We start from the raw sequence: 24,137 nt of genomic DNA, 5'->3' as shown, positions 1-24,137 counted from the left end.
GGTTTATGGAAATTTGCTCAGAGGAAAAAGCTCTAGGCAGAGCCTAAAGCTGGCACTTAAAATAGGCTAGTGGCACCATGAGAAAAAGCAAACAAAGATAAACCCAGACTTGAGCCCACCATGCCAAGTGAGGCATCCTCCTCACCCACAGCAGCACTCTGCCTGGTACTTTTGCAAGGGGGAAGCTTGGATTCTAAATGACAATAACCAGGAACGTGTGTTCACCAGGACTGAGTTCTCCTTTAGTGCAATTTGTCATCAGAATTTCAGATTATAAAAAGATTGGAAAGTTTAAGAATGGAGACGGGTATGAACACATACCCAGCTTGGAACAGGGTTTCTGATCTTGATAAACGAAGGCTCTTTCCTAACAGCGATTTATATTTCTGGACTAAGGGGCATGAGGTAATGTTATTTTATAAGCTTAATGACTGCTCAGAGAATTAAAAAAAGAATAATGCTGACACTTGGAATCACTTCTGTCTCTTTAATGAAGCTTACAAGGCAAATGTCAATAAGTAGAGTGCCATGGTTTTTACTTCAAATTACAATGCCCTTGGGCATATTTATTTCTAAGACAGGAACCTTTAACAGGGGAGTCTATTTCCCAAAGCACAGCCTGTGAATTCTGAGAAAAGTGGGGTAGGTGCTTGTTGATTCTCTTGATTCAGGATCACCACTTAAATTTTGAACATTTGGTGGATTTTAGACGGGCAGGAAACAGGGACAAGTCTAATAAACTGGCCCTAAATTAGTTTTCTTATTGAAAGAAGATACTTTTACACCATCTGATTTTGTTGCCAAATTAAAAAGGGCCAGCCCATCACAAACAGCTTTACAAGTTCATTAACCCTTTATGGGAAGAGTTTCAGCTTCCTAAGTGATTGTTTACTTGTTGTTTTATTAATGTTCGAGCTTCAAAAGAAAATATGAATTACATTTTGTGTTGAGGTCAAGTCAGTAGGGTCAATTCTTACCCTGTTTTCTCATTTTCCCACTGAAATAAAAAAAAAACTTCAAAAGGAAAGCAAACTGAGCAGATTAGGAATAAAACAACCACATTTTAATCAATAAATATAAACATTTGTTTGTTAACAAGTTATCGGGCAGAGTAAAATAGTAATTATCAAGGATTCAAAAGGGGACACCACCTTGAAAACACAGTGCAAATATCTTCGCCATAAACCTTCCCCCATTTAGAGAATTAGAGGTAACAAAAAATTTACCCAGAATAAGGCTTGGGATAACCTAAAAAGTTCCAGGCAGATTGTAAAGCTAAAATAGATGATTTTGCACATAACAGGTAACACAAAGATTATCTGACAACTCAATGAATAAATGATTGACTGGATGATTCACTGAACACAGGGAATAGGATTCCTTCTATTCACATTGTGAGCCAGGCCCATATCTATTTCTGTAACTCCCTTGCCTCACTCTCCCTTGCTATGCTCTGTATTGCAGGAAATCACACTTCCCAGGGCCCTTGCCAGATTCCTTCCAGGTAGGGCTGGAAGGGTAAGGTGTTAGAGGAAGACTAGAAGGGTAAGGTGTTAGAGGAAGACTAGCCCGGGTATGTTGCCATGTCTGACTCATCTGGTGTTGCCCCATCTCAGGCAATGGCTTTGTTCCTGCCACGGCTCCATTTCCCACAACTCCTAGGTGGTTCCAGCTCCTACCAGCCAGCCCCCAACCATGTTTCCAGCTCCTGTGTATGACCCCAGCTTCTGGACTCAGGGAACCACACCTCCTCATAGCCCTAGGTGGTAACAGCTTCCTTTCATTTATCTTCTCTTTCATCATCTATGTATGTCAATTTCCTCTATTAAATTCCATCTACTGAAATACTTAGAATGGTTTCTGTTTTCCTGATCGGATCGTGACTACTACATATTAGAATCATTACACTTTTTTCCCCCTCTAACATATCTGGGAATTCCTGCACGAGAATCCGCTGTAAGCCAATGAAAATCATCACTCAAACCGCATTCAATACCCACTTTCTGCAATACAGGCAAACGAATATCCCTTTGGCTGTTTTTTTGTCAAGCACTCTCTTTGCCAGGTACAAATATGACTCTGATGGTCTACCAAAGTCACCACCAACCACGGTGGACACAGCCAAAACTCATCTGCAGAGGTCATTTTTGTTGTATGTACTAAGTGTGACAACAAGGAAAAAGAAAGACAAACAGGAAATTAATCTTAAGAGAAAGTCGTCAAATGGATAACAATGTTAAAAAAAAAAAATATCTCTGAAAATTCAGAGACGATAAGACAGCACCAGAAAGTTTCCTGTTGAATCAATTTTCCTGAAGTTAAAATCTTTTAGAATTTCTGGATCTTTCAAGAGCATCAAAAAAAAAAAAAAATTCTGATTCATCAACAAATGATCCGTAGCTTCTCAGCTAGAATGCGCCCCTGGAATGGTTATCTTCAGAAGTAGAGTTCCTTGGTGAGCATGGAGACCACACATGGGATCTGCTTCTTCTCATGAAAGCATGGGTCATTAGATTGAGATTCAAAGTGCCTGGCCACCCTGTCATTCACCCTGGTGAGAATCTGCAAGATCTCCAGGCTCTTCCCGTGCTCGTTCAGGATGGAGCAGAGGGCCTGCACAAACCAGGAGCCACTCCCTGGGTTCCTCCATGAGTAATAGCCTTCAACGGGAGAGAAAGAAGATGAAATCAGCTGACCTGGCCACTGCTCCGCTCACCACCTAGTAGGAGCTGTCGGTGTTTGGGGCCTTCGCACGTGCTTTTTTGAAGTGACAGTACTTCCCGCCTATCCGTGCAGGGTATGTGTCCTACAGGTAACCACTCTAAAACACAAATCTCATCCTGTCCCTCTCCTACCTAAAACAGTTCCCTTGCACCCCTATATCAGGGTGAAGTTCAGGCTGCTTAGCACAGCCCACAGGGCCCACGACAACGTGGCCCCCTGTCTACCTGTCCGGGTTTGAACTTTGCTAATGCCCTGTCACACCCTGTGCTATGGTCTCTCGCTCCTCTCTGTGCCGTGGGAGTGAAAAGGCAGTGGTCTACAAGCCAGGGTGAGAGCTCTCATCAGAAGCCACAATGCCCGGGCACCTTGATCTCAACTTCCAGAACTGTAAGAAATGAATTTCTGCCCCCCAGTCTGTGGTCTTATGTTAGCACAGCCGGAGCAGACTGACAGCCCCTGTGGTCCAGCCTTTTGAGTTTTACCAACGCACTGAGCCACCTGCCCCTGGGCACTCTGTCTGGTGAGCCCTCTCTCCCTTCCTCCTGCTGTTTGGTTTTTCAAGACCCAGTTACAGCAGCTCTTTTTTCCAGAAGCCTCTCTCACCTGCCTCCCTAGAGTTCACCCTTCTTCCTTTAGTTCTGCTAGACCTGGCTCAGAGCACCTCCAACCTGAGTCACAGGTTGGTTCACACAGACACATGTTGCCGTGACTCCGTCTCCCTCTCACGGGCAGGAGACCAGATTTCTTTCTTCCACGCACAATCCTTAAAACATGGGACGTTATCATTCTCACAAAACCCCATCTGTAGACCCCGCCAGAACTGGTTTTCCAAACACAGTGGCCTATTTACTGTAACCAGTACCTCTGTATCAAGCACTTGACAAACTACTACTACAGGTGGGAGAATTCTAACTTAGTGATGGTTTTTACCCCAAACTAAGGAAGTTCACTGAACTCAGGCAGACCTGGAGCTTGGTTAGTCCTAAGGTGGCTTGCTTGCTACAGGCATTTCTGGTGTCTCTTAACAGGCTGCCATATAAAAGAATCCTGGCCTGAGCTCTAACTCTATTACATACCAAAATCTCTATATGACCTTGGGCAGGTCACCTAAACTCACCCAAGCTCAATTTTTTCTTCTATCTGTAAAATTAGGACAGATGTAACACCTTTCCTAACTACCTACGCAATTATTTCAGGGATGATTGAGGTAAAAGACATGAACAACACTCGGTAAATTGTAAAGTGCCACAGAAATGTTTGTTCTTATAATTCCCAACAATGATAATAATAATCATAAATGAGAGAATTCAGCCTTCTTTGGAGAGAAAAGTGACTACGTCCCTGTGGTAGGCAGAATAATGGCCCCCAGAATAATGGCGCCCAGGGATGTTCATGCCCTAACTCCAGGGCCTGTGAATATGTTACCAGACATGGCAAAAAAGAGCTTCGCAGATGTGATTGAGGTCAAGGAAACAAGATGGGGAAATTATTCTGGATTATCCAGGTGGGACTAATCTAATCACAGGAGTCCTTAAGAGAGGGGAACCCTTCCCAGCTGTGGTCAGAAAGAGCGGTGTAAGGGTGGAGGGAGGGTCAGAGACGGGAGGTTGCCGGTTTTGAAGCTGGAGGAAGGAGGCCACGGGCCAAGGAATGCAGGTGGTTCTAACATGCTGGGAAAGCAAGGACGTGGATTTTCCCCTCTACAGTCTCCAGAAGGAACTGTAGCCCTGCCAACCCATTTTGGAATTCCGTCCTCTGGAACTGTAAGGTAATACATTTGTGTGTGTTAAGCCACTATGTTTGTAGCAATTTATTTCTACAGCAGTAAGAAACTGACATAGCTGCAAGCCTTCATTTCGACGGTGGGCCAGATGGCATGGTCTGGTTAGCAGACAATGGACGTGATACCTGGAACTGTGGAATAGGCGAAGAGAAAGTCGGCTTCAACTGGGATCTTATATCGGGGACTAGCATCTGTGTCACTGATAGGCCCCGAGTCGGCCTGGATCCCGTCATCAAGCTCTGTCCCCCGGCAAGCCTAAATATCAAAGCAGAGATCACTCCGTGAAGCTGGCAACAGAAACACGTGTGCTGTTCACTGCCGTGTCCCAGTGTTGTCTACGCTTGGCATGTACTAGCAATGCAACAATCTTCAAGATAATTTGATAATGTGTCAAATCAGTAAGCAGAGCAAATAAAAATATTGCAACGTCTTAAACTCTCATAATTTGTGATCCAATGCGATCTAAATGCAGATGGCGAGGATTTAGAGGTAGAAAAATACAACCCAAATTTGCATACCCCAATAGAAACAGCATGTAGATTTGTAAAAAATGACACAATCCAAGTCATTGTGTAATCTTTTGCCATTTCTATGGACTTTGGAAAGGGATTACCTGAATGAAGAAGAGTTTGGGTTTCTCTAACAGGGTTTTGCATCGATCCCCCCTAAAATGGGCTGTCAAGTCCTTTATTGCTGTCTTGCCGTCTGTTCCATAAATTAAATTTTCTTCTCCGTGGCTTAATAAGATGCAGGCAAAGCAGGCTGAATTTCTGTGGTCCTCTTCAGAAGCTGCAAGCGATTTAAACATTGAAAAGTTAAAACCTATGTCCTGTGGGACCTCAGAGGTAGTATTCCCTTCCAGCCTGGCAGCTGTTACTGACAGAGAGGGACGGGCAGATAGTGGAGAAGCACCCCTGGACGACACTGGAGAGAAGTTAGAGAGGGGGAGAATTCTAGAATTCTCTAGAATTCTCATGAGGAAGAGAACCCCAAGGGTAGGAGGGCTTCAGGCAGCAGCTGGGAGACAGCATAGGGGGTTGCTGAAGTGTGTGGCCTTCGTTAGGTCTGTGACACTGGGTGAGTTACTTAAGCATTTTGTGCCTTGGTTTCCTTGTCTGTAAAATGGAGACAAGAGTACCCATTAAATGAGTTGATATTTGTAAAGCAGACCACAAGAGTATTGGGCAAGTATTTGTTAAAGAAAATAAAACACACTGAGTGAAAGAAGCCACTTACTAAAGGAAAAATACTCTACGATTCCATGTATATGAGGCTCCCAGAGTAATCAGGTTCACGGAGGCAGAAAACAGAACGGTGGTTGCCAGGGGTTGCGGGGATGGGGAAATGCGGCGTTAGCGTGTAATGGGGACAGAGTTTCCGTTATGCAAGATGAAAAGAGTTCTTCTGGAGACGGGTGGTGACGGCTGCCGAACAATGGGAATGTACTCGCTGCCACTGAGCTGTACACTTAAAAGTCGTTCAGATGGTTCTATGTTATGTGTCGTTTACCACAATTTAAAAAGTAAAAAGTAAGATTACAAAAAAAAAAAAAGAAAGAAAGAAAGAAAGAAAGAAAATGCTAGGTTGGCTGTCAATTTAGGATACTGAGGAGAAGAACCATAAATTATGTAATGGCTCAGCTTGATTTCATCTAAGGTTCTGTGGTTCTAACTAACTAGCTAGCTAACTAACTAATTACTATAACCTATCCTTTCTTCTTCTCTTCTCTTCATCAATGATGAGGGAAGAAGAAGATTTAGAATTTCTTAATTCCCTGGTGGCCCAGTGGTTAGGACTCCACTCTCTCACTGCCAAGGGCCCGGGTTCGATCCCTGGTTGGGTAGTTAAAATCCCACAAGCTGTGCGGTGTGGCCAAAAAAAAAAAAAAAAAGTAGTAAAGAATTTCTTGAGCACCTACTGCGGGCAGACAGTGATCTAGGTACTTTGCCGGAGTTATCTTATGTAATCCCTACAAGAGCTGCTTGAAGGAGGCCTCGTTTATCTTTATTTCACTGATAAAAAAATGGAATCTCGGAGAAGTCCTAGAACTTTGTCCTGTCAAGAAAAATCACCATGTTGCTACTTTGACAGGACAGTAAATGGGAATTCTGTGATCCTGACATGCCCTGGACACGGGTGAAATAACTCCCTTTTCATAAGGACAGAAACTACAACTGGGACAAGCCCTTACATCTGTAAAGGCCATTACCCTTCTCAAATCACATTCACAAACTTTCCCTCAGCTAATGCTGACTGCGGCCCCAAGAAGCAGGAGGAGATGGTATCATGATCTGCATTTCAGGAAAGTAAAACACCGAGAAGGCACAGATGCCTCGTCTAGCTCGCCCAGCTGCTAGAACTTGGACTAGACCCCACATTTGTACTCTTGACTTCCAGTCTGCTCTACCATGTGGCCTACTAGGGTACAGAAGGTGGGCTCTTAAGATTCCTGTTCGAAGAAATAAGGAAAAGATGACTAGTTTTTAAAAATATAAGAGACGGTACTTAAGAGAGAGTGTTATGGGGGGGGGTATCTTTTTCTTGTTTAGCTGCACAGCTGAGAAAAGCAGCACTGATTGGAATTGTGTGCCTACCCTCTGCCCATGGGTCACCATCTAATGAGCTGGGAGGGCATTACTTTCAATCATTTGCCCTAAATGCGAGAATATCCTAGGTGGCTTCCACTAGATGGTGTGATGTAATAGAAAACATAATTGTTCTGGAATCGGAAGACCAAGGCTTGAGGTTTGGTTCTGCCCCTACTAACTATGCCTTCAGTATGGCCTTTATCCTCTCTAAAGCTCTGTCCCTATATTCATGAAACGGGCAAGATAATATTGTTGGCCAACACGCAGGGGTTGTGTTAAAGATCTAAAGAAACAATTTTGTGAACATGGAATTGGCGGTTTGAAATCGAGACCATTCTGTAGATACAGAACCTATTTCTCTTGCTGTGATGTAAGCTGCTTTCACATTTTAGGGGGAGATCTAAGTTTCCAGAGAGATAGGTGCCCCAGAGACAGGTATGGAGTCACCCAGAGGAAGGAAGGGCTTCCCACGCTGAGACATTTCCCTCCTGCGTGTGAAGGTGTCTTCCCCAGACCAGGCGGGGAGAAGGAAGAAGACTGAAGGAGGAAGGGCAGGATGCACCTTTTTTCAGCAGATCTTGCATCCTGGCACAAGAGCAGTCATTATAGACGGTCACGTCGAAACCCAGGCTTCGGAAGCACTTGAAAAGAGCCTCAGCATCTTTGTCTGTTCCGTTGCGGACACCCATTCCTGTGGGAATCAAGCACCGAGTCCACGATGAGTGCCACGTGCTGGCACCATCAGGCCAGGCGCTCCGGCGTAAATGCTGCCAAGGTCACGATTTAGATGAGCGACTGAAATAAGAAGCAAACTCAACGGAGAGGGTAACTCAGCCCACCCACAAAAGGTGAGCCTCGTCACGGCGACTCTCAGGCCCAGTCAGCCCAAACAGCCCGCCTTGATCCTCAGCCAGATCCCACATGTGGTCCAAATATTACATCCGCTAATGCACATGATGGGACTCTCAGACCGAAAGTTCCCAGCTTCCCCGCATCCCTCTTTCCTGGACACTCGAGTACCACCTGCGGAGGGGCTGTCTGCCACAGGAGGTGGGCACAGTGTCTCCCTGATGAACATCTGATACAAGTCTGAATGCAAGCTGAAGAAACTGGAAGGGAACGGCAGAGGCTAGCCCATGCCCACAGCACCCACCTGTCACTCTGTCGAAGTTCTTGTTGTTTATGATGATGCATTTGCCCACCTTCTCAAAATTCATGTTATACTGATACGTAGGCACTCGGTCCCGGGGGTTCTTGGCCGATTTCCCTGAGTCATTTTTCTTCTTCTTACTGGGGAAATACAAAGCCAGTCAGGGGCTGTGGAAGATGTTTGGACAGGAATGACCTCTTGTTTTTACTACTAGCATCAAAGGGGTACCCGAAAATGCTGCAATGTCTGAGAAAAAGAAATGGAGCTGGGGTGGACAGTTGGTTCTGTTTAACTGTCATGTTTAAAATAAACAGGATCTCCTGCTTAACTTCATTAGATGCTACAGAAATGCAAACTGAAATCATAATGCAATACCAATACATTCCTCAGAATGGCTTCATTGTCTTGGTGACCACGTTCGGCACCTGGAATTATCATACGTTACTGCGGGAGCCCCCTTTGTACATCCCTCTGTGGAAAACTGGCAGAACCTACTGAAACTGAACTTAAATATATCCTATGACAGAGCTATTCCACTCCTGGGTATATAGCTCAAAGGAGAGCAGACGTTTACCTAACGACAGAGCCACACGTGCACAGCAGTACTATTTAAACAGCCCGAAACAGGAAATAATCCAAATGTCCATTTACAGTAGAATGGATAAATTGTGGAATATTCAAGCAATGCAATACTATAGACAGGCAGACCTCAGAGATATAGTGGGTTCGGTCCAGACCACTGCAATAAGCAAATATCCCAATAAAGCAAGTCAGATGATCTTTCTGGTTTCCCAGTGCATATAAAAGTTATGTTTAAACCATACTGTAGTCTATTAAGTGCGTAATATGTCTAAGAAAACAATGTAGGTGTATCTTTATCAAAAAATACTTCATAGCTAAAAAATGCTAACCATCATCTGACAACACAAGGTTGTCACAAGCCTTCAACTTGTAAAAAAAAACACATTATCTGTGATGCACAGTGAAGTGAGCACAATAAGATATATGCCTACAATAATGAGAGTGAACAAACCATGACAACACAGAGCCACATGGATGCATCTTAGACACGTAACGCTGAGTGAAAGAACCCATACACAAAAGGGTACAGAAGTGTGTGCACTTCTCTATGTAGATGTTATAATTTAATTAACATTTACATTAAAAGGGGAAAAAAGGAACAGCAACTTAAACAAGAAAGTAGGCCCCTTCCGATCTCCAGACACTGACCATCCAGTTTTCTAAGAGTCAGGCACACAGGCACTGAGACTGGAATCTGGGGCACCGTTGACAGGCTAGAGGAAAACAATGACACACGTCAGTGGGGAGCTGCACTGCTAGTCGACCGTCTGAATGTAAGCTCCATGACAGAAGAGATTTTTTTATCTCTTTTGAAAAACTGCAGAATCCCCAACACCTAGAACAACGCCTGGCATATGAGTTGCTCAATAAATATTTGTTATAAACTACAGACCAATAGCCCTAATAAATAAAGATGCAAAAATCCTTGATGAACTCTCAGCCAGCCAAGCCAGCAATCTGTAAATAGGGTGATACACCATGACCAAGTGTGATTGATCCCAGGAACACAAGGTTGGTTTAACATCCAAAAATCAACCAATGTAACCCATTGTATGAACAGAATAAAGGACAAAAACCACATGATCAACTCAATTGGTGCAAAAAAGCATTTGACAAAATCCAACACCCTGCTATGATAAAAATGCTCACTAAACTAGGATTACAGTGGAACTAACTCAGCCTGCAAAGGGCATCTATGAAAAACCCAGTGCTAATATCATACTTGATGAAATAAAATTTATATTTTAAGGTGGAACAAGAAAAAATTAAACATAAAATTCTCTGTGTTTGTCTGGGCCTCCTCCCTCCGTCCCTAATGTGCAGTTTACCTCTGCACTCCATGTTAACCAGAACTCCTCAAAGACAGGAGTGCCCGCTCGACTGTAAAGATCAATATTTCTTCTTTCTTCGGATACTAGCAATGTAACTTCTTAAAATAGCATTCTTTCCCAGTTCCGTAGGGGGTCGTGGGTGACTTGCTGCTGGCTTTGCATATGCTTATCTGGACTATGTAACTTTGGTGAACTTTATGTGAAACATCAGTATGTCATTTTGATGGATGAGCCTGTATCGCGAAAATGAATATGACTGTGCCTTTGACTTCTAACAGGTAGAACAGTTCTCAGAGCTTTCTGAGAATACGCTTCCTGGGTTATAACCCTCGGTTTGGCTCCAATAAAATTCCCATTTTCTTCCTGATGTGATAGTTAACTGAATTTTCATCGACATACTTCATGATGAAAGGCTGAATGCTTCCTGCCCTACAATCAGGAACAAGTCAAATATGTCCACTCTTGCCACTTCTACTAAATACTGTATGAGAGGTTTTAGTTGGGCAATGAAGTTAAAAACTGTCATATGAATGAATGAATCAGGTTTTATTTGCTCATTTTGCAGACATGAAAACTGGGGTCCACAGAGAGGCAGGGGGTTGTCCAAGGTCACCCAGCTAGTGATCGGCAAGGTGGGACCATCACCCAGGCCTCCTCCTTCATGTCAGCGTTCCACAGCCTTATGCTCTTGAGTATCTGTTAGAATGTTTTGTCCACCATCCTCCCAAAGCTCCATCAAAAGTTGGAAGAAGTAAAGTGAAAGTGAAAACTGAGCTTGTTCCCTGATGGGTGTGGCTCCAAGGGTATTTCACTCTGAGTTTTCACTGAATGTTACCTGAGTTTCTCAGAATCTCTGAAAGGATGTGGTCTTTCCCCTTCCTCCTCCTACTTTGGTCCAGATTACAGGTTAGCTATGTTAAGTCGAAACTTCAGATTCCATATTGCTGTTTTCAACCTCAACATGACTTTATCCTCTACTTTTATAGGGTCAAATTTCTTCCGTCGTATCATTTTATTTCTAAAAGAGAAATGCCCTCAGTCTGGTCTCCTACCTTCTAAAGTCTCCCCTCTCAAAACATAGGTGGAACATTCTATGACATGAATCACAGCAAGATCCTTTTTGACCCACCTCCTAGAGAAATGGAAATAAAAACAAACAAATGGGACCTAATGAAACTTCAAAGCTTTTGCACAGCAAAGGAAACCATAAACAAGACCAAAAGACAACCCTCAGAATGGGAGAAAATATTTGCAAATGAAGCAACTGACAAAGGATTAATCTCCAAAATTTACAAGCAGCTCAATATCAACAAAACAAACAACCTAATCCAAATATGGGCAGAAGACCTAAATAGACATTTCTCCAAAGAAGATATACAGACTGCCAACAAACACATGAAAGAATGCTCAACATCATTACTCATTAGAGAAATGCAGATCAAAACTACAATGAGGCATCACCTCACACCGGTCAGAATGGCCATCATCAAAAAATCTAGAAACAATAAATGCTGGAGAGGGTGTGGAGAAAAGGGAACCCTCTTGCACTGTTGGTGGGAATGTAAATTGATACAGCCACTATGGAGAACAGTATGGAGGTTCCTTAAAAAACTAAAAGTAGAACTACCATACCACCAAGCAATCCCACTACTGGGCATATACCCTGAGAAAACCATAATTCAAAAAGAGTCATGTACCACAATGTTCATTGCAGCTCTATTTACAATAGCCAGGACATGGAAGCAACCTAAGCGTCCATCGACAGATGAATGGATAAAGAAGATGTGGCACATATATACAATGGAATATTACTCAGCCATAAAAAGAAACGATATTGAGTTATTTGTAGTGAGGTGGATGGACCTAGAGTCTGTCATACAGAGTGAAGTAAGTCAGAAAGATGTCGGTCTTCAACTGACATCTCTGAGGTAGGTGGAGGGGGCATAATCACACCCTTTTTATAGGTAATAATAACAACAATTAGCGTTTGTCAGGGCTTATTATGGGCTGGGATCTTGATAAAATTCTCATCTGCATTTTCTCATTGGCTCCTGAGAGGACTTTAGCTAATTTAAGCTCACTCGAAGACCCTAACAAGAGGAGCATTATGTCTGGTGGGCTGGAGGTCAAGTTTATGCCCTTTATGAGAGAAAATTCCACTTCTGTCTTCTGCAATACAGATTATTTTAAAACAAACTGTACAATGATATCCAAATTATAAACAAGCTGTGATTTTTTTAGGCTGCCATAAGCCAAACTACACCAGTGAGCATTTTTTATAAGAAAAACAGGCTTAGATATAAGTTACACGAAAAAGAAAAGAACTCTGTTTCTATCAGAATAGAATTTGGAAAACTAACTGCTTAAAAAAAAGGAACACAAAAGTGTGTATATAAAGATATATACACTTTAAAGAAAACACTTTCCATGGTTATAAAAAGTACCTTAAAAATGAATATGAAATGTGATTCTTATGTGATTCCCCAGTAAATATCTCAAGGGAGATAAGGACAATTTCCCTTTCTTATCCTTCCCCTAAACTGAATTCTCATTTTTCAAAATGAACTTAATATCTGCTTCTTCTTTCCGGATTTGAGTCAGTCCATATTAATTTTTCCTTCTAACTCAAATAGCTTTTTGTTAAACCCAGGTCTTCCCACACCGAAGCTGTGTATCAGAGAGTGATTAGCAACTTGATCCCATTGCGCTCATCTTCCTAAGAGGCACTGGCTTTGGGAAAACTCCATCTGTAGCTTAAGTCTGGGGAAGCAAACCCTGATGATGAGCTTAAAGCATGTAACGAGAGACAAATAAGAGGAAGAAATGATTGTCGAGAAGTCACTAGGGGAAAGGAGCCAGGAAGAAACCAGGCGGACTAAAGTCTATTGCCTATGGATAGATTCCGCAAGTAAAAGAGGCCAAGAGACTAGAATCTACCACCTACTAGTTGTGAGGCTTTGGGGTCCCTTCTCCTGGGGATTATCTATCTCCCTTTCACCCCAGTTTCCCTCTTGTGGGAGCAGTGCCATCTCTTCCACTTTGCCAGCTGCTGTTGCCAGGGTGCTGCAGAGACATGAATTGAGTACAGCCTCACATATAGGAAGGGGGCTGATTCCTGAGAGGGGCATACGTTAGGGAGCCCCAGTAGCTGATTCTGCAGGAACACAGGGCAATCGCTTTGCTTGAGTCTTTCTTTTGTGTGTGACACCCAATACTATTTGGAAACACTTTTGGACTGACAAGTTCTCTTCCATTATTTCCCCCTGGGGTTCCCATGTCCAGTTTTGAACCCTAATAGCAGGCCTCAATGAAAAGATCTGGTTGGCAGACCTAAGTTTATTCAGTTAGCCACTCACTCCCATAATAACCAGCAGGGCAAGTATCAAGATCTAATTCGGCTTCTACTTCCTGGGTGGACTGTAAAAGGCAGGGTCTTGAATCTAAACCACATAGTTATTGTTAAAATAATGAGGAAGCTCTCCCTATCCTGATGTGGGATGATTTCCAATAAGCAGTGTTAAGGGTGGAACAAAACAAAGGGGCAAAACAATGAGACCAGTGCGCTACGTGTCAGGAAAAATTCGTATCTTGCTTGTATTTGCATAAACAGACCCTTGCAGGATGATATAATGGATAAATCCACGGATTTCCGGGCGGGACTGCCTGGGTTTGAAACCCTGCTCCACCACATAGCTGAGCGATCGTGGGCAAGTTACGTATTAACCTCTCTGGGCTTCAGTTTCCTCATTTGTAAAAAGGACAAAATTATAGCATCTGCCTCAGAGCTGGTAAACAAGTTAATATTCACAAAGCACTTAGAACAGTGTGCAGCAGGTAGCAATAAACAAACATCATCATTATTACTCATGTTATTTATTAAATAGCATCAAAAGTGGTTACCTGTGTTCTGGAGCCAAGAGCAGGACGGCAGAAGGAGAAAGAATTTTGACTGTATATCTCTTTTTCTATCTATGAATAAGTTAACTACTCAAAAGATTAAAATAAAAATTATTATTTAATAGTTAAAAATCACTTGCTGCAAATGGATTTCAAGACCTGTTTTGAAAATTACTTTTTGGACTTTTTGGATTCATACTTTTTTGTGCGAGTTGTTGAAAGGCGTCCCTGGACACCCCATTTCTCTGTTTTCCACTGTGATTTTTACCCCTCTCCCTAGCCTTCTTCCTCTACGTGTCAATAGTAACAACAATAATAAATAAAGTTCTAATAAGTACTACTTTTTGAACACTTACTGCTTTACATATATTATCTCATGTAATCTTTACAACAACTCTGTGAGACATTAACTCCATATCTCATGGAAAAAGATTACATTAGCTTGTCCAAGATCACAAAGCCAGGCAGGGGTAGTGTCCAGGTTTATTCTGAGGTCTGACACCAAGTCCCTTATTCCAGGGTTTCTCTGTTAAACTTCAGATTCCCAGGCCTCGCCCTAGACCCAGGGGATCAGAGCCAGGCCTGGGTATTTTCCTGGAGACGCTCATATCCTCTGAAGCCTGAGGGCCTCAGCACTAGCCTGTGTGCCCACTGCCTGGGCCCGCTTGGCCCTCACCTTTCACTGCAGTGTCCACTCCTGTTTCAAGCCCCTTCGCTACTTCCATAGCCCATGGAAGCAGAGGTCCCTGCGGGCTAGTCCCTCTTCCTTCCGGGCAGGGTAGAGAGTACCAGCTCATCCCACCCTATCAAACATCACTCTCCACATGGCTGCAGCCTTTGGGCCCCTTAGCTCTTGGCTAGAAAGTCAAATGAGATATGCCTCGGGGAGCACGGCCTGTGGAAGGCGGCCCTGGGCAGCAGCGTGGTTCTATTTAGGGTCATGTGTGGGATTTATGGCTCTCCACAAAACCTGCAAGGTCTCCCCGAGGTGACAGCTGAGCTGAACATTAAACCGAAACTAACTGCACAACCAAAAGGCTTCCAGGAAATGCCACTTTGCAAGCAATGCCATCCTTATTCTCCCTTGTTTGCACAATGTTTGGGTGAGTCCCCAGCACAGCCTTGGTGGCCCTGTAACTCACTATCAGCCCAGTCGGGGGAGGTGAGCTCTGTGACCGAAGTGCTAGCAGCTCATAAAGAGTTACTGTCTGTTTGGAGATCAATGGTCAGAGCCAAGCAGATCATCAGATAAACAACTGCTGTTGGACAGAAGCAAGGCCCTCAAGGGCTCCAAAGAGATGGTGCTCGTTAATCAGCCAAGTGCAGAGAGATAGCAGTGGCCTGGTCCACAGCTCAGCACCACGGGTTCTCCAGGGGTGGGCACCGGGGTGGGAATGAACAGGGTGATAAGAAGCTTTCAAGGATACAGATTAGAAACTTCTTCAGCTGGCGATCCTCCCCCAAAGACAAGATTTTCTAAAAGTGGCTGTTCTTGTCGTCCTGGGTTCATTTGGCCTTTTCTGCAGAAGATGCTAGCACACGTGGGAACCGCCGTTACACAGACCCCAACAGGTGGGCACCCGCACTTTGTTCAAGTCCAGATCAATGGAAACCAGCCTTTCTCCTGAATCTGACAAACGGTACAAATGGTGGAGGAACCACTTAAGATAGTCCCTAAGTCATCAGGAACAAGTATCACTGATATATTTTTAAAATTTATTTTATTGAAGTATAGTTGATTTACAATGCTGTGTTAATTTCTGCCGTACAGCAAAGTGATTCAGTTACACACACACACACACACACACACACACACATATATATATACATTCTTTTTCATATTCTTTTCCATTATGGTTTCATCAAAGGATATTGAATACAGTTCCCTGTGCTATACAGTAGGACCTTGTTGTTTCATTAATATTTTTTAAAAGGGTTTTATGCTTTACAGAGTATGTTAATAATCATTACCCCCACTTGTTCTGCAAAGTACAAATGAGAGGTATGGAAAGATGTAACAAATAAAGGCTGGCCAGGGTATTTTTAACGCCAGATTCTATCACTTCCCATTGCACCCTCGCCAGGCCCCGTTCTGTTCCCTCCCTTTGCTAATTTTGTGCTGATAAACTTAGTCTTTAACTTGACCTTTTTACATTCTGAACACATTGGCCAAGATTACTACACTGAGGAGAAACACAGGATTCTGGTTTTGGAACCTGCTGTTAAGTGCAAGGCTGTGATAAATCAGACCAGTGAAGTAAAAAGTCCAAGTCCTCTTAAAAGCTCACGTGTTACATACAATTGGCTGCAGATTTTAAAACAACAAATCTGGCCACGAAATCACTGTGCTTGGTTAGGGCTGGACAAGCAAGGTCACAACAACTACAAAAGCCTGGTGGAAAGACTGACATAGGAAGTGCATTCAAGTGTGCATCAAATACAAGGAGCAGTTAATTTACACAAGCAGGTTGGCTGACTACGGCGCTTCCTAACCATCCTTCATGTTTGCTGGTGTTGTATTTCCTCGCTCATATGTGCAAGGACCACTGTCTTCATCTCCCAGATGTATTTTGGTAAGCTCAAATCTCTGCTAGGAACACAGATAACACCAGCATTGATTATCAGGAAGGACCTAGATTATCCTAACTTCTCAGGTCGAGAGCCATTATTTGGAACCTCAGATTTCGCAGTCATTTCAGCAAAATCAAGAGGCAAAGAGTTACCACCAAGCTCTGATAGTTATTTATATAGAAAGACTTCCTTGAAGAGTCTACAGTAACACATACCAGAAAACATTATAGGATAAAAATACTGTATCTACTATACAAAGAAGTGAAAAGCCTCAGAAAGTGCACAAAAAATTTTTACAATCCACTCTGGGTACAAGTGTAATTTTCCCCATCACCAGAGTGAATAAATACAGGTTTTATCTTCTTACAGATCCCCCAGGCTGCTCGAAACGTGAATTACACCTTTCTATATTTGGAAGGGAATATAAGCACTGCAAACCCGCTATTTATTTTCTAAAGTGTCTCCGTGAATAGGATTCCCAGTAGCTCTGTTTGTTTGCAGACATTCATCAGCATGAAAGTAAACACACCACCAGGCACACATTTCCCCAGGGCTGCTTCATTCGGAACTAGGGCTCTGGTTTTCATAGCTGCTTTGTCTAAATATTTTTGGGATGATTCATTCATGGTTTCAGAATTTCAGTAGAGGGCATTCCCAGCAGTCCTGACATACCAAGGCAAAGAACAAGACGGAGAGGAAGGGAGAGAGTGAAGGTGGTACCTCATGTCTCCATCTGAAAGCAACCCCCTCTGCATCAGAACTAGGCTTCGCCCTGCGATGACCGGCAGCGAGTTTCCTTCTTCTCTGAAATAATAAAAACTCAACATGCTCGGAGCACAGCAGGGGCAGGAGATTGGCACAGTCCGTCCGGCCCTGAAGGCCCGTGACTGAATCAGCAGTGAACCGCACGCTGGAGTTTTCCATAGGACCATTCACACTGGGGCTGGGAAAGTCACACTGGCCTCCCCCTTCTCTGCTGACCGGCAGAAATACCCAGGCTCCACATGGCTGCATCCTCCCCACTCCAGGACAGCTCCCTAGAGAAAAAGCGACTTTCTAGGAACTTGGGGTCCCATGGAAAAAAACCCACATTTCCACAAAGATGCAGTCAGTAGCACCATCTCTGAGAGTGAAAAACTGGAAACAATGGGGAAATGGCTAAGCAGGGGACAGAGTATCAGGAGAATAAAATACTACACAGCTATTTAAAGTGATGAGCACGCAGATGTGGGCAACCCACCGAAGTGCCAAATCTACAAAAGGTGGCGAAACAGCACACGTAGGAGGTGCAAAATATGTAAAGTTCTACGTGAGTGAACAAAAATACGAAGTGAGTTCGTGCTGAATCAGAGAGTTCAAATTCATCAGGTTATTTTTTTCCTTTTAAAGGTCCTCAAGGTAGTAATATAAGAATAAAATAGAAGACCATAGAGGCATACCAAATAGTTTAATTTTCAAATGAAGCATATAAACATTTTTCAAGGGTCTTGGATAAAGCGAATGACTCAGGAGTTACCACACTTCCCCACTCCGCCCCTCCAAATGCAATCAGGAAGAGGTGGATGCATAAAAACCAAATTATTAAGCAACACTTTTCTCCATTTCCTGGTTCAAGGTCCCAGTCAGTGAAACGTGGAAGCCGATGAAGGGGAGTTATAACACCTGCACTCCTGGGAAACCCCCTAATCACTTGCCATCCTCAGGTTTGTGAAGGAGAAAAAACTGGCTCCGTGCATTCTTCTCTGCAACTCAATTTGCAAAAGTAAATTTCCCACTTACACTGGGAAACAAAGTCAGTTTAAAATAGGCTTAGGAGAAGAATTATCCGCCTCCATGTTTCCAACCTCCCCCTTAAAAAAAGAACAGAGACCTCTGGCAATAAAAATTGACAAATGACTCAAAGAAAAACATCATTCAGGGGAAATAAAGGACTGAGTTCTCTTTAAATAGCCTAGAATGAAGTGGGAGACACAGTGGTGTCTGTACTGTGGCTGCAAGCTTCAGAACTGAGAACAGCTCACACACTTCAGTCTGATTCTTACACAACCACTTCATCCATCTTGTTCACTTTCAGCTGAGCAGTATACAAACTCACCCTACCAGATGCAGGCCAGACAGAAAGCCCTGAGCACCAGCAAGCTTGGGGTTTGAATAGGCAAGGCCATAATGCACATTTCTTATTTGTGATTAGGAGCTCCCTTGAGAAGCAACGGGGCTTCTTTTCATAATACTCTTCTATTACTGGACTTAATTCTACACTAACGGTGTTTTAAAAGTTCTATCACTATGGAAACCTGACATTTACCTCCCTTTCTCACTTTTTCTGTTAACTTTAGAGCTTATTTTTTCCCCTCTAGAAAAGCAATAAGCTAAAATAACTAGAGGTATTCTATACACGTAGAAGTCATGGCTTCAAAGATTTAGAGCCTATGACCATGGTTCAGAGGTGTGGCTCGCTGCTCCTGAAATGGGCACGTGGCCCTCTTTATCAGAAACCCCATCGCTAGCCCTGTTGAAATGCTGTCTGTATACCATCTCTCAGCTGAAGTGAAGCAGAAAGGGAGCACTTTCAATGAAGAATTAAATTTGCTGACCCACTTGGGTGGAAGAAAAAAAACACCCCGCTGGTGGATTAATATGGTTGAATAGCTAGATGCCACTGCACTTGTGGGTGGTACTTGACGTAAGGGGCGGGGGAGCAATGGACCCCAAATTAGACCTGGGTCTTGGTCCTGTTGGGTGACTATGGATAGAGGACTTTGCTTCTCTGGCCTTCACTTTCTTTGATCGTTACACAGAAGGGGAACTGGATAAATTACCTTTCAAGGAGTCTTCCGGTTTGAAATTATGATTCTATGATTTCTCCCTTATCAGGTAGTTTAATTCTCACAAACAACCCAGTGGATAGGAATTCATATCCCTGTCATGCAAATGAGGGAACTGAGGCTCAAAATGGTCAAAACACCTGCTCTAGTTGTTCAACTAAAGAGTGGGACTCAGGGCCAGGATCTGAACCTAGGTTGTCCAACTCCATACCAGCACTGCTGTCATTTTAAGTGGTATCATGACTACTTCAAATATAGCATTAATTCTTTATTACTCTTTATATAGAAAGTTGGGAGACAGGCATCCAGTATTCTGGAGTCTGAATCTGAAGGCTTCCTTTATGGAAAAGTAAACTGCCTGGGTATGTTTTAATGTTCTTTTTCTTTCTAGGGGCCTCAGACCTGGCCTCTTTCAATCAAACGAGTGTGACTGAATGGCTTTTGCTTAATTAGGGACATAGTCCTTGGGATGAGTTAAGGTCTGCTTTCTTTGTTCTTTTCTCCAATTCCAAAGCATTGCTTCTTCTGAAACACTTCCCCTACCCGCCTCCAAATGAACAGGCAGGCCACCTGGATCTTTCTTATAATTACACAAATAACACTTTTTCTTTTTTAAATAGGGACATGTTTACATATAACACAATTGGTGGAGCAACTCAAGTTGCAGCCCAGGAGAAAGAAGAATTACAACCAAGTGGCATTTATGAAACACACTCCAAGGAGGACAAAGGTCAGAACACAAAGATGATACACAGGAGAAAGCTCATGGGATCTGAGCCAGTGCTTCAAAAGTAGGGAGCTTATCAAGCTTTGAAAACAAGCCTTTTCTCCTGCCCTCTTCACGCGGAACTGGAAGGATAAATACCTCCCTCAGCAGGGACACCCAAGGCTCCACCAAGGCCCTGGGGAAATTTGAGAGCGCGTGCAATCTGTCTTTTATTTCCTTTAACAGTGACCTTGAGCAGAACTCAGAAAGGAGCCTCTGATTTCACAGCTGAAGTGTTCCTGGAAGGGGGACATCTTCCAGGCTACTGGGCAGGGCTTGGTCTTATATGTGCAGTGGCTCTCAGTGGTGCCGCCAGGGTCAAACTCAGCCCGTCCATGGGCTCTACCCACTTTCCCAGACCTGTGCCGTGGGGCCTGGCCATCATTCCCACCGTGGCTCTGGCCCCGGCAGGCAGGCTCTTCTAGTCCCCTGATAACCCCACTGCCTTTTCTCTGACAGGTCCCAACTCCTCCAGGCCCACCCTCATCCTTCCTCTCCCAGCCTCCCACAGCTTCCAATACTCTACAATTCTGCAATCAGTTACTACCTGTTATTAGCTATTTTCTATACCTGTACCTAGATATTCACTAAGAACTTGAGTTTGTATCCAGGGCAGGGACCACGTCGTTGACTTGCATGACCGGTAACCCTGTCTAGGATCTAGGGTTACCTTTACATCAAGAGGGATCCCTCTTCAAGTTCGCAGATGACAGGGCGCCTTGTTCATCAACTATGGCTCATAATGAACATAGACCGCGCACACACAGTTGGCCCTTCGTATCCGAGGAGATTGGTTCCAGGACCCCTGAGGATACCAGAATCCTCGGATGCTCAAGTCCCGTATTTCAAATGGAGTAGTACTTGCATATAACCTATGCACATCCTCCCTTATACCTTAAATTATCTCTAGATTACTTATAATCCCTAAAACAATGTAAATACTATGTAAATAGTGGCTGGCACTCAGCAAATTCAAGTTTTGCTTTTTGGAACTTTCTGGAATTTCCACTCCCAATATTTCTGATCCACAGTTGGTTAGATCCACGGATGCGGATCAGAGGAGACAGTACTTATTTCTTCTAAGTCATTATATTTTTAAGTCCAAGCACTTTACTAATGTAAAATTTACATTCTAAATATTTTTCCTTTGTGGTTTTCTGTGTTTTCCAAATGTTCTCCAATAATCAGATAAGTTGAAGATATTTCAATCAATTGTTTTCTTTTTAAGAAAAGTGAATTAAGGAACTGCCTGGTTTATTCAGGGTCCAGTGAAATGGAAATAAAATGATGCTGTCATGCCATCTAGTGGCACTGACACAAAAAAGCCAAGACAATTGTGAGGGCTTGGGACCACCTGAGTCCAGCCCAGGCTTTTTGGGGAAAAAGAGGCGTCTTTTCGTTTCCCAGAATCCTTGAGGTTTCCAGAGGAGGGCGAGGGTCCTCAATTAGAGACGGATGGGGGTGCTACTGCCCCCTCCACTGCCTTACCTCCCTGCAATTCTGACACTTAGAGAAGGGAACTGGGGATGGGACGGGAGGGGGAAGGTGCCTGCCGTCAGCTGCAGGGAGCAGCCAGCGATGTTCCCACAGGCTGCACCCACACCGCTGAAGTGTGGGATGCAAAGTTCCCCACGCGCCACAGCGGGGGCCATGGGAGGGGCTACTGCACACCTGCCAGACTTGCAGAAAACAATCAGCATCTAGTGCTGTGTTCAGGTCACCCCAGTGAGTCACAGATAACAATCCCAGTTAGAATCCTTAAGGCACAGAGGGTAAGTGTGGGGCGTCCATGGGTCTGGTGTGATAAGGGACACTCCCTCTTTGCTTCAGATCACCCCATTTTAATCGCACTCAGAGTCTCATCCCATCATATACAAGGTCCCTGACGCCAGCCAAGTTTCTCACGAGGTCTCAGTCAGCAAAGCCGAGGCAGCAGGCACGGTCAGGGGAACACTGAGAGGCAGCAAATGCTGCTGCGGTTCTGTCACTGTGACACTAGAAATATACACAGCTTTACCTCTTTGCTGAGCAAGGGGGCTCAGTGGGCACGAGCCGCCTTCAACTATTCCCAGGGGTGCAGGTGCCACTTGCCTCTTCGTCGGCCCTCTCCCTCCACTTGGTCAAAGTCTGGTGGCTTCCACCTCCCAGGCACCTCTGGAAGCCCCAGTCCCGCTCCATCTACACCATCCACTCTGGCCTGGGGAGCAGCAATGGCCTCCTAACTCATGTCCCCTCACCACAAAGCCCTCCTCAGTGCACTCCCCTCCATGCTGCAGCGCCAGTGGTCTTGTGGGTTTCCGCAGGTGTAATCGATCAAGTCACTCTGCAGCTTAAACCCTTTAGTGACATCGCCATCCTTACGATTGATTCCAAATCCTTTACGTGACCTGCAGACAAGTCCTGCTAAAATCTGGTTCAGCCCATCTCCCCTTGTCTCTGCTCTGTCCCCTCCGGGGGTCATTACACCACAGTTACTGGTTCCATGTCTGCCTTCCCCACCAGAACGTGAGTGAAGCAAGGGCCACATCGACCTCACGGCTCTTGCCCCTGGTTGCAGCGCCAGGGCCAAACACAGAACCAGGTACATAAAGGTGGCAACAGAGACTGGTGGTTGAGAGCTTGGTTTTGAGAGGCAGGTGAATACAGGTTCAAATCCTGGTTCTGCCACTAATCAACCATGGGATTTGGTGCAAGGGACTTAAGCTCTCTCTGTCACGCCACAAGTATTTAATGAATAAATGAAATAATGGATGTGACCAAAAATGGCATCTCAAGTGATTAATTTTAAAGCCAGTGATACTTTACTAGATGAAAGGACCTTCTATCCTGCTGAAGTTAAAAAAAAAAAAAAGGAAGGAAAAATCTAAATTTTACGGGTATGTCGCAAATCCTGATTGAATTTTGTTTGCATTGATTGCCTATTTGGTAGACGGCCCGTGTACCATCTCACACGTGGGTACGAGTCAGATGCCTAGAGAAGGCAAAGAAAATAAACAACTAACATTTCACAACCTAGATGAATAAGACATTAAATTGACATTTATTGTAGTTCAAGTACATTTAATAATTCAACAATCATGTCTTGCAATTCATACAACTAAAATAAGCAGTTCATAAAATGGAATTTAAATATTTTGCAAGTATTTAATTTAAATATTCACTGTTTATTTTGATAATATGTAGCTTGACATCAATACCGCCCACACTATAAAAAAAGGTATAGTGGACCAGAATACAGAAGATTACCCAGGCTTATTCACCTTTCCAAAGAAGTTAAGGGGGTAAAAAAACCCCACATCACAGACCACATCTATTTTTGCAAAATGATGGGTCTTTAAGGCAGTGGTCTCCAACCAGGTACTCAGAGATTTTCCAAGGGGTGCAGACAAGACAATTCTAAGTAAATGAATTGCCGGTTCCTCAATTTCCATTTGTATTTCTCCTAAAACTGCTCTGCCTGAATATGATACCACCTCCCCTTTCCCAGTTCCCCATCTCCCACTAGAGAGGAGAAGGGTGGACTTCTCACCCACCCTGAAATCTTAGATGACATAGAAACTGCCACATCATCCAACTAAGACTTATGAAATGGCTATCATATGATTCCTGTTTCTCTTTCACTTAGAGGCAACCTGCTTAGGCTGAATACTCAGAGAGATGGGAAAACTGAAATATTACTACATCCTTTGCAACTCTTCTGAGGGGGTGTGTAGTTTCACATTATTTGGTGGGTATGTGAGCAAAAACATTTGAAGGCCACTGCTCTAAAGGGTTTGCACTGGGGAGTAGTTTAGCCTGGACCACTGGAACTCATGGCTTTGAAAAGTTTTCAGTAATTGGAGCTGTATTTTCTGGTCACCTCATCAGATATCTTTGACCCTCAATGGCAACCAGCGCCAGTGGAATTCGGATCCAGGATG

General features: G+C 43.8%; 1 protein-coding gene across 1 annotated transcript in view; it reads right to left on the bottom strand.

Annotated features, from left to right (window-relative positions):
• Positions 1-1,041: 1,041 nt before the first annotated feature.
• Positions 1,042-24,137, bottom strand: part of CASP7 (caspase 7) — a 30,212-nt gene continuing 7,116 nt past the window's right edge. The window contains exons 3-7 of the mRNA XM_004265822.3: positions 8,249-8,385; positions 7,658-7,786; positions 5,121-5,296; positions 4,633-4,762; positions 1,042-2,660 (exon numbers count right to left, since the gene is read on the bottom strand). Of these exons, the coding sequence (XP_004265870.1) occupies positions 2,437-2,660; positions 4,633-4,762; positions 5,121-5,296; positions 7,658-7,786; positions 8,249-8,385 (796 nt within the window). The 3' untranslated portion in view covers positions 1,042-2,436. The remainder of the gene's footprint in view (positions 2,661-4,632; positions 4,763-5,120; positions 5,297-7,657; positions 7,787-8,248; positions 8,386-24,137) is intronic.

The sequence above is a fragment of the Orcinus orca genome, chromosome 14 (genome assembly GCF_937001465.1).
Source record: "Orcinus orca chromosome 14, mOrcOrc1.1, whole genome shotgun sequence".
NCBI classification, from domain to species: Eukaryota; Metazoa; Chordata; class Mammalia; order Artiodactyla; family Delphinidae; genus Orcinus; species Orcinus orca.
Note: the sequence above shows the minus strand (reverse complement) of the source record. Positions and strands in the feature narration are given on the sequence as shown.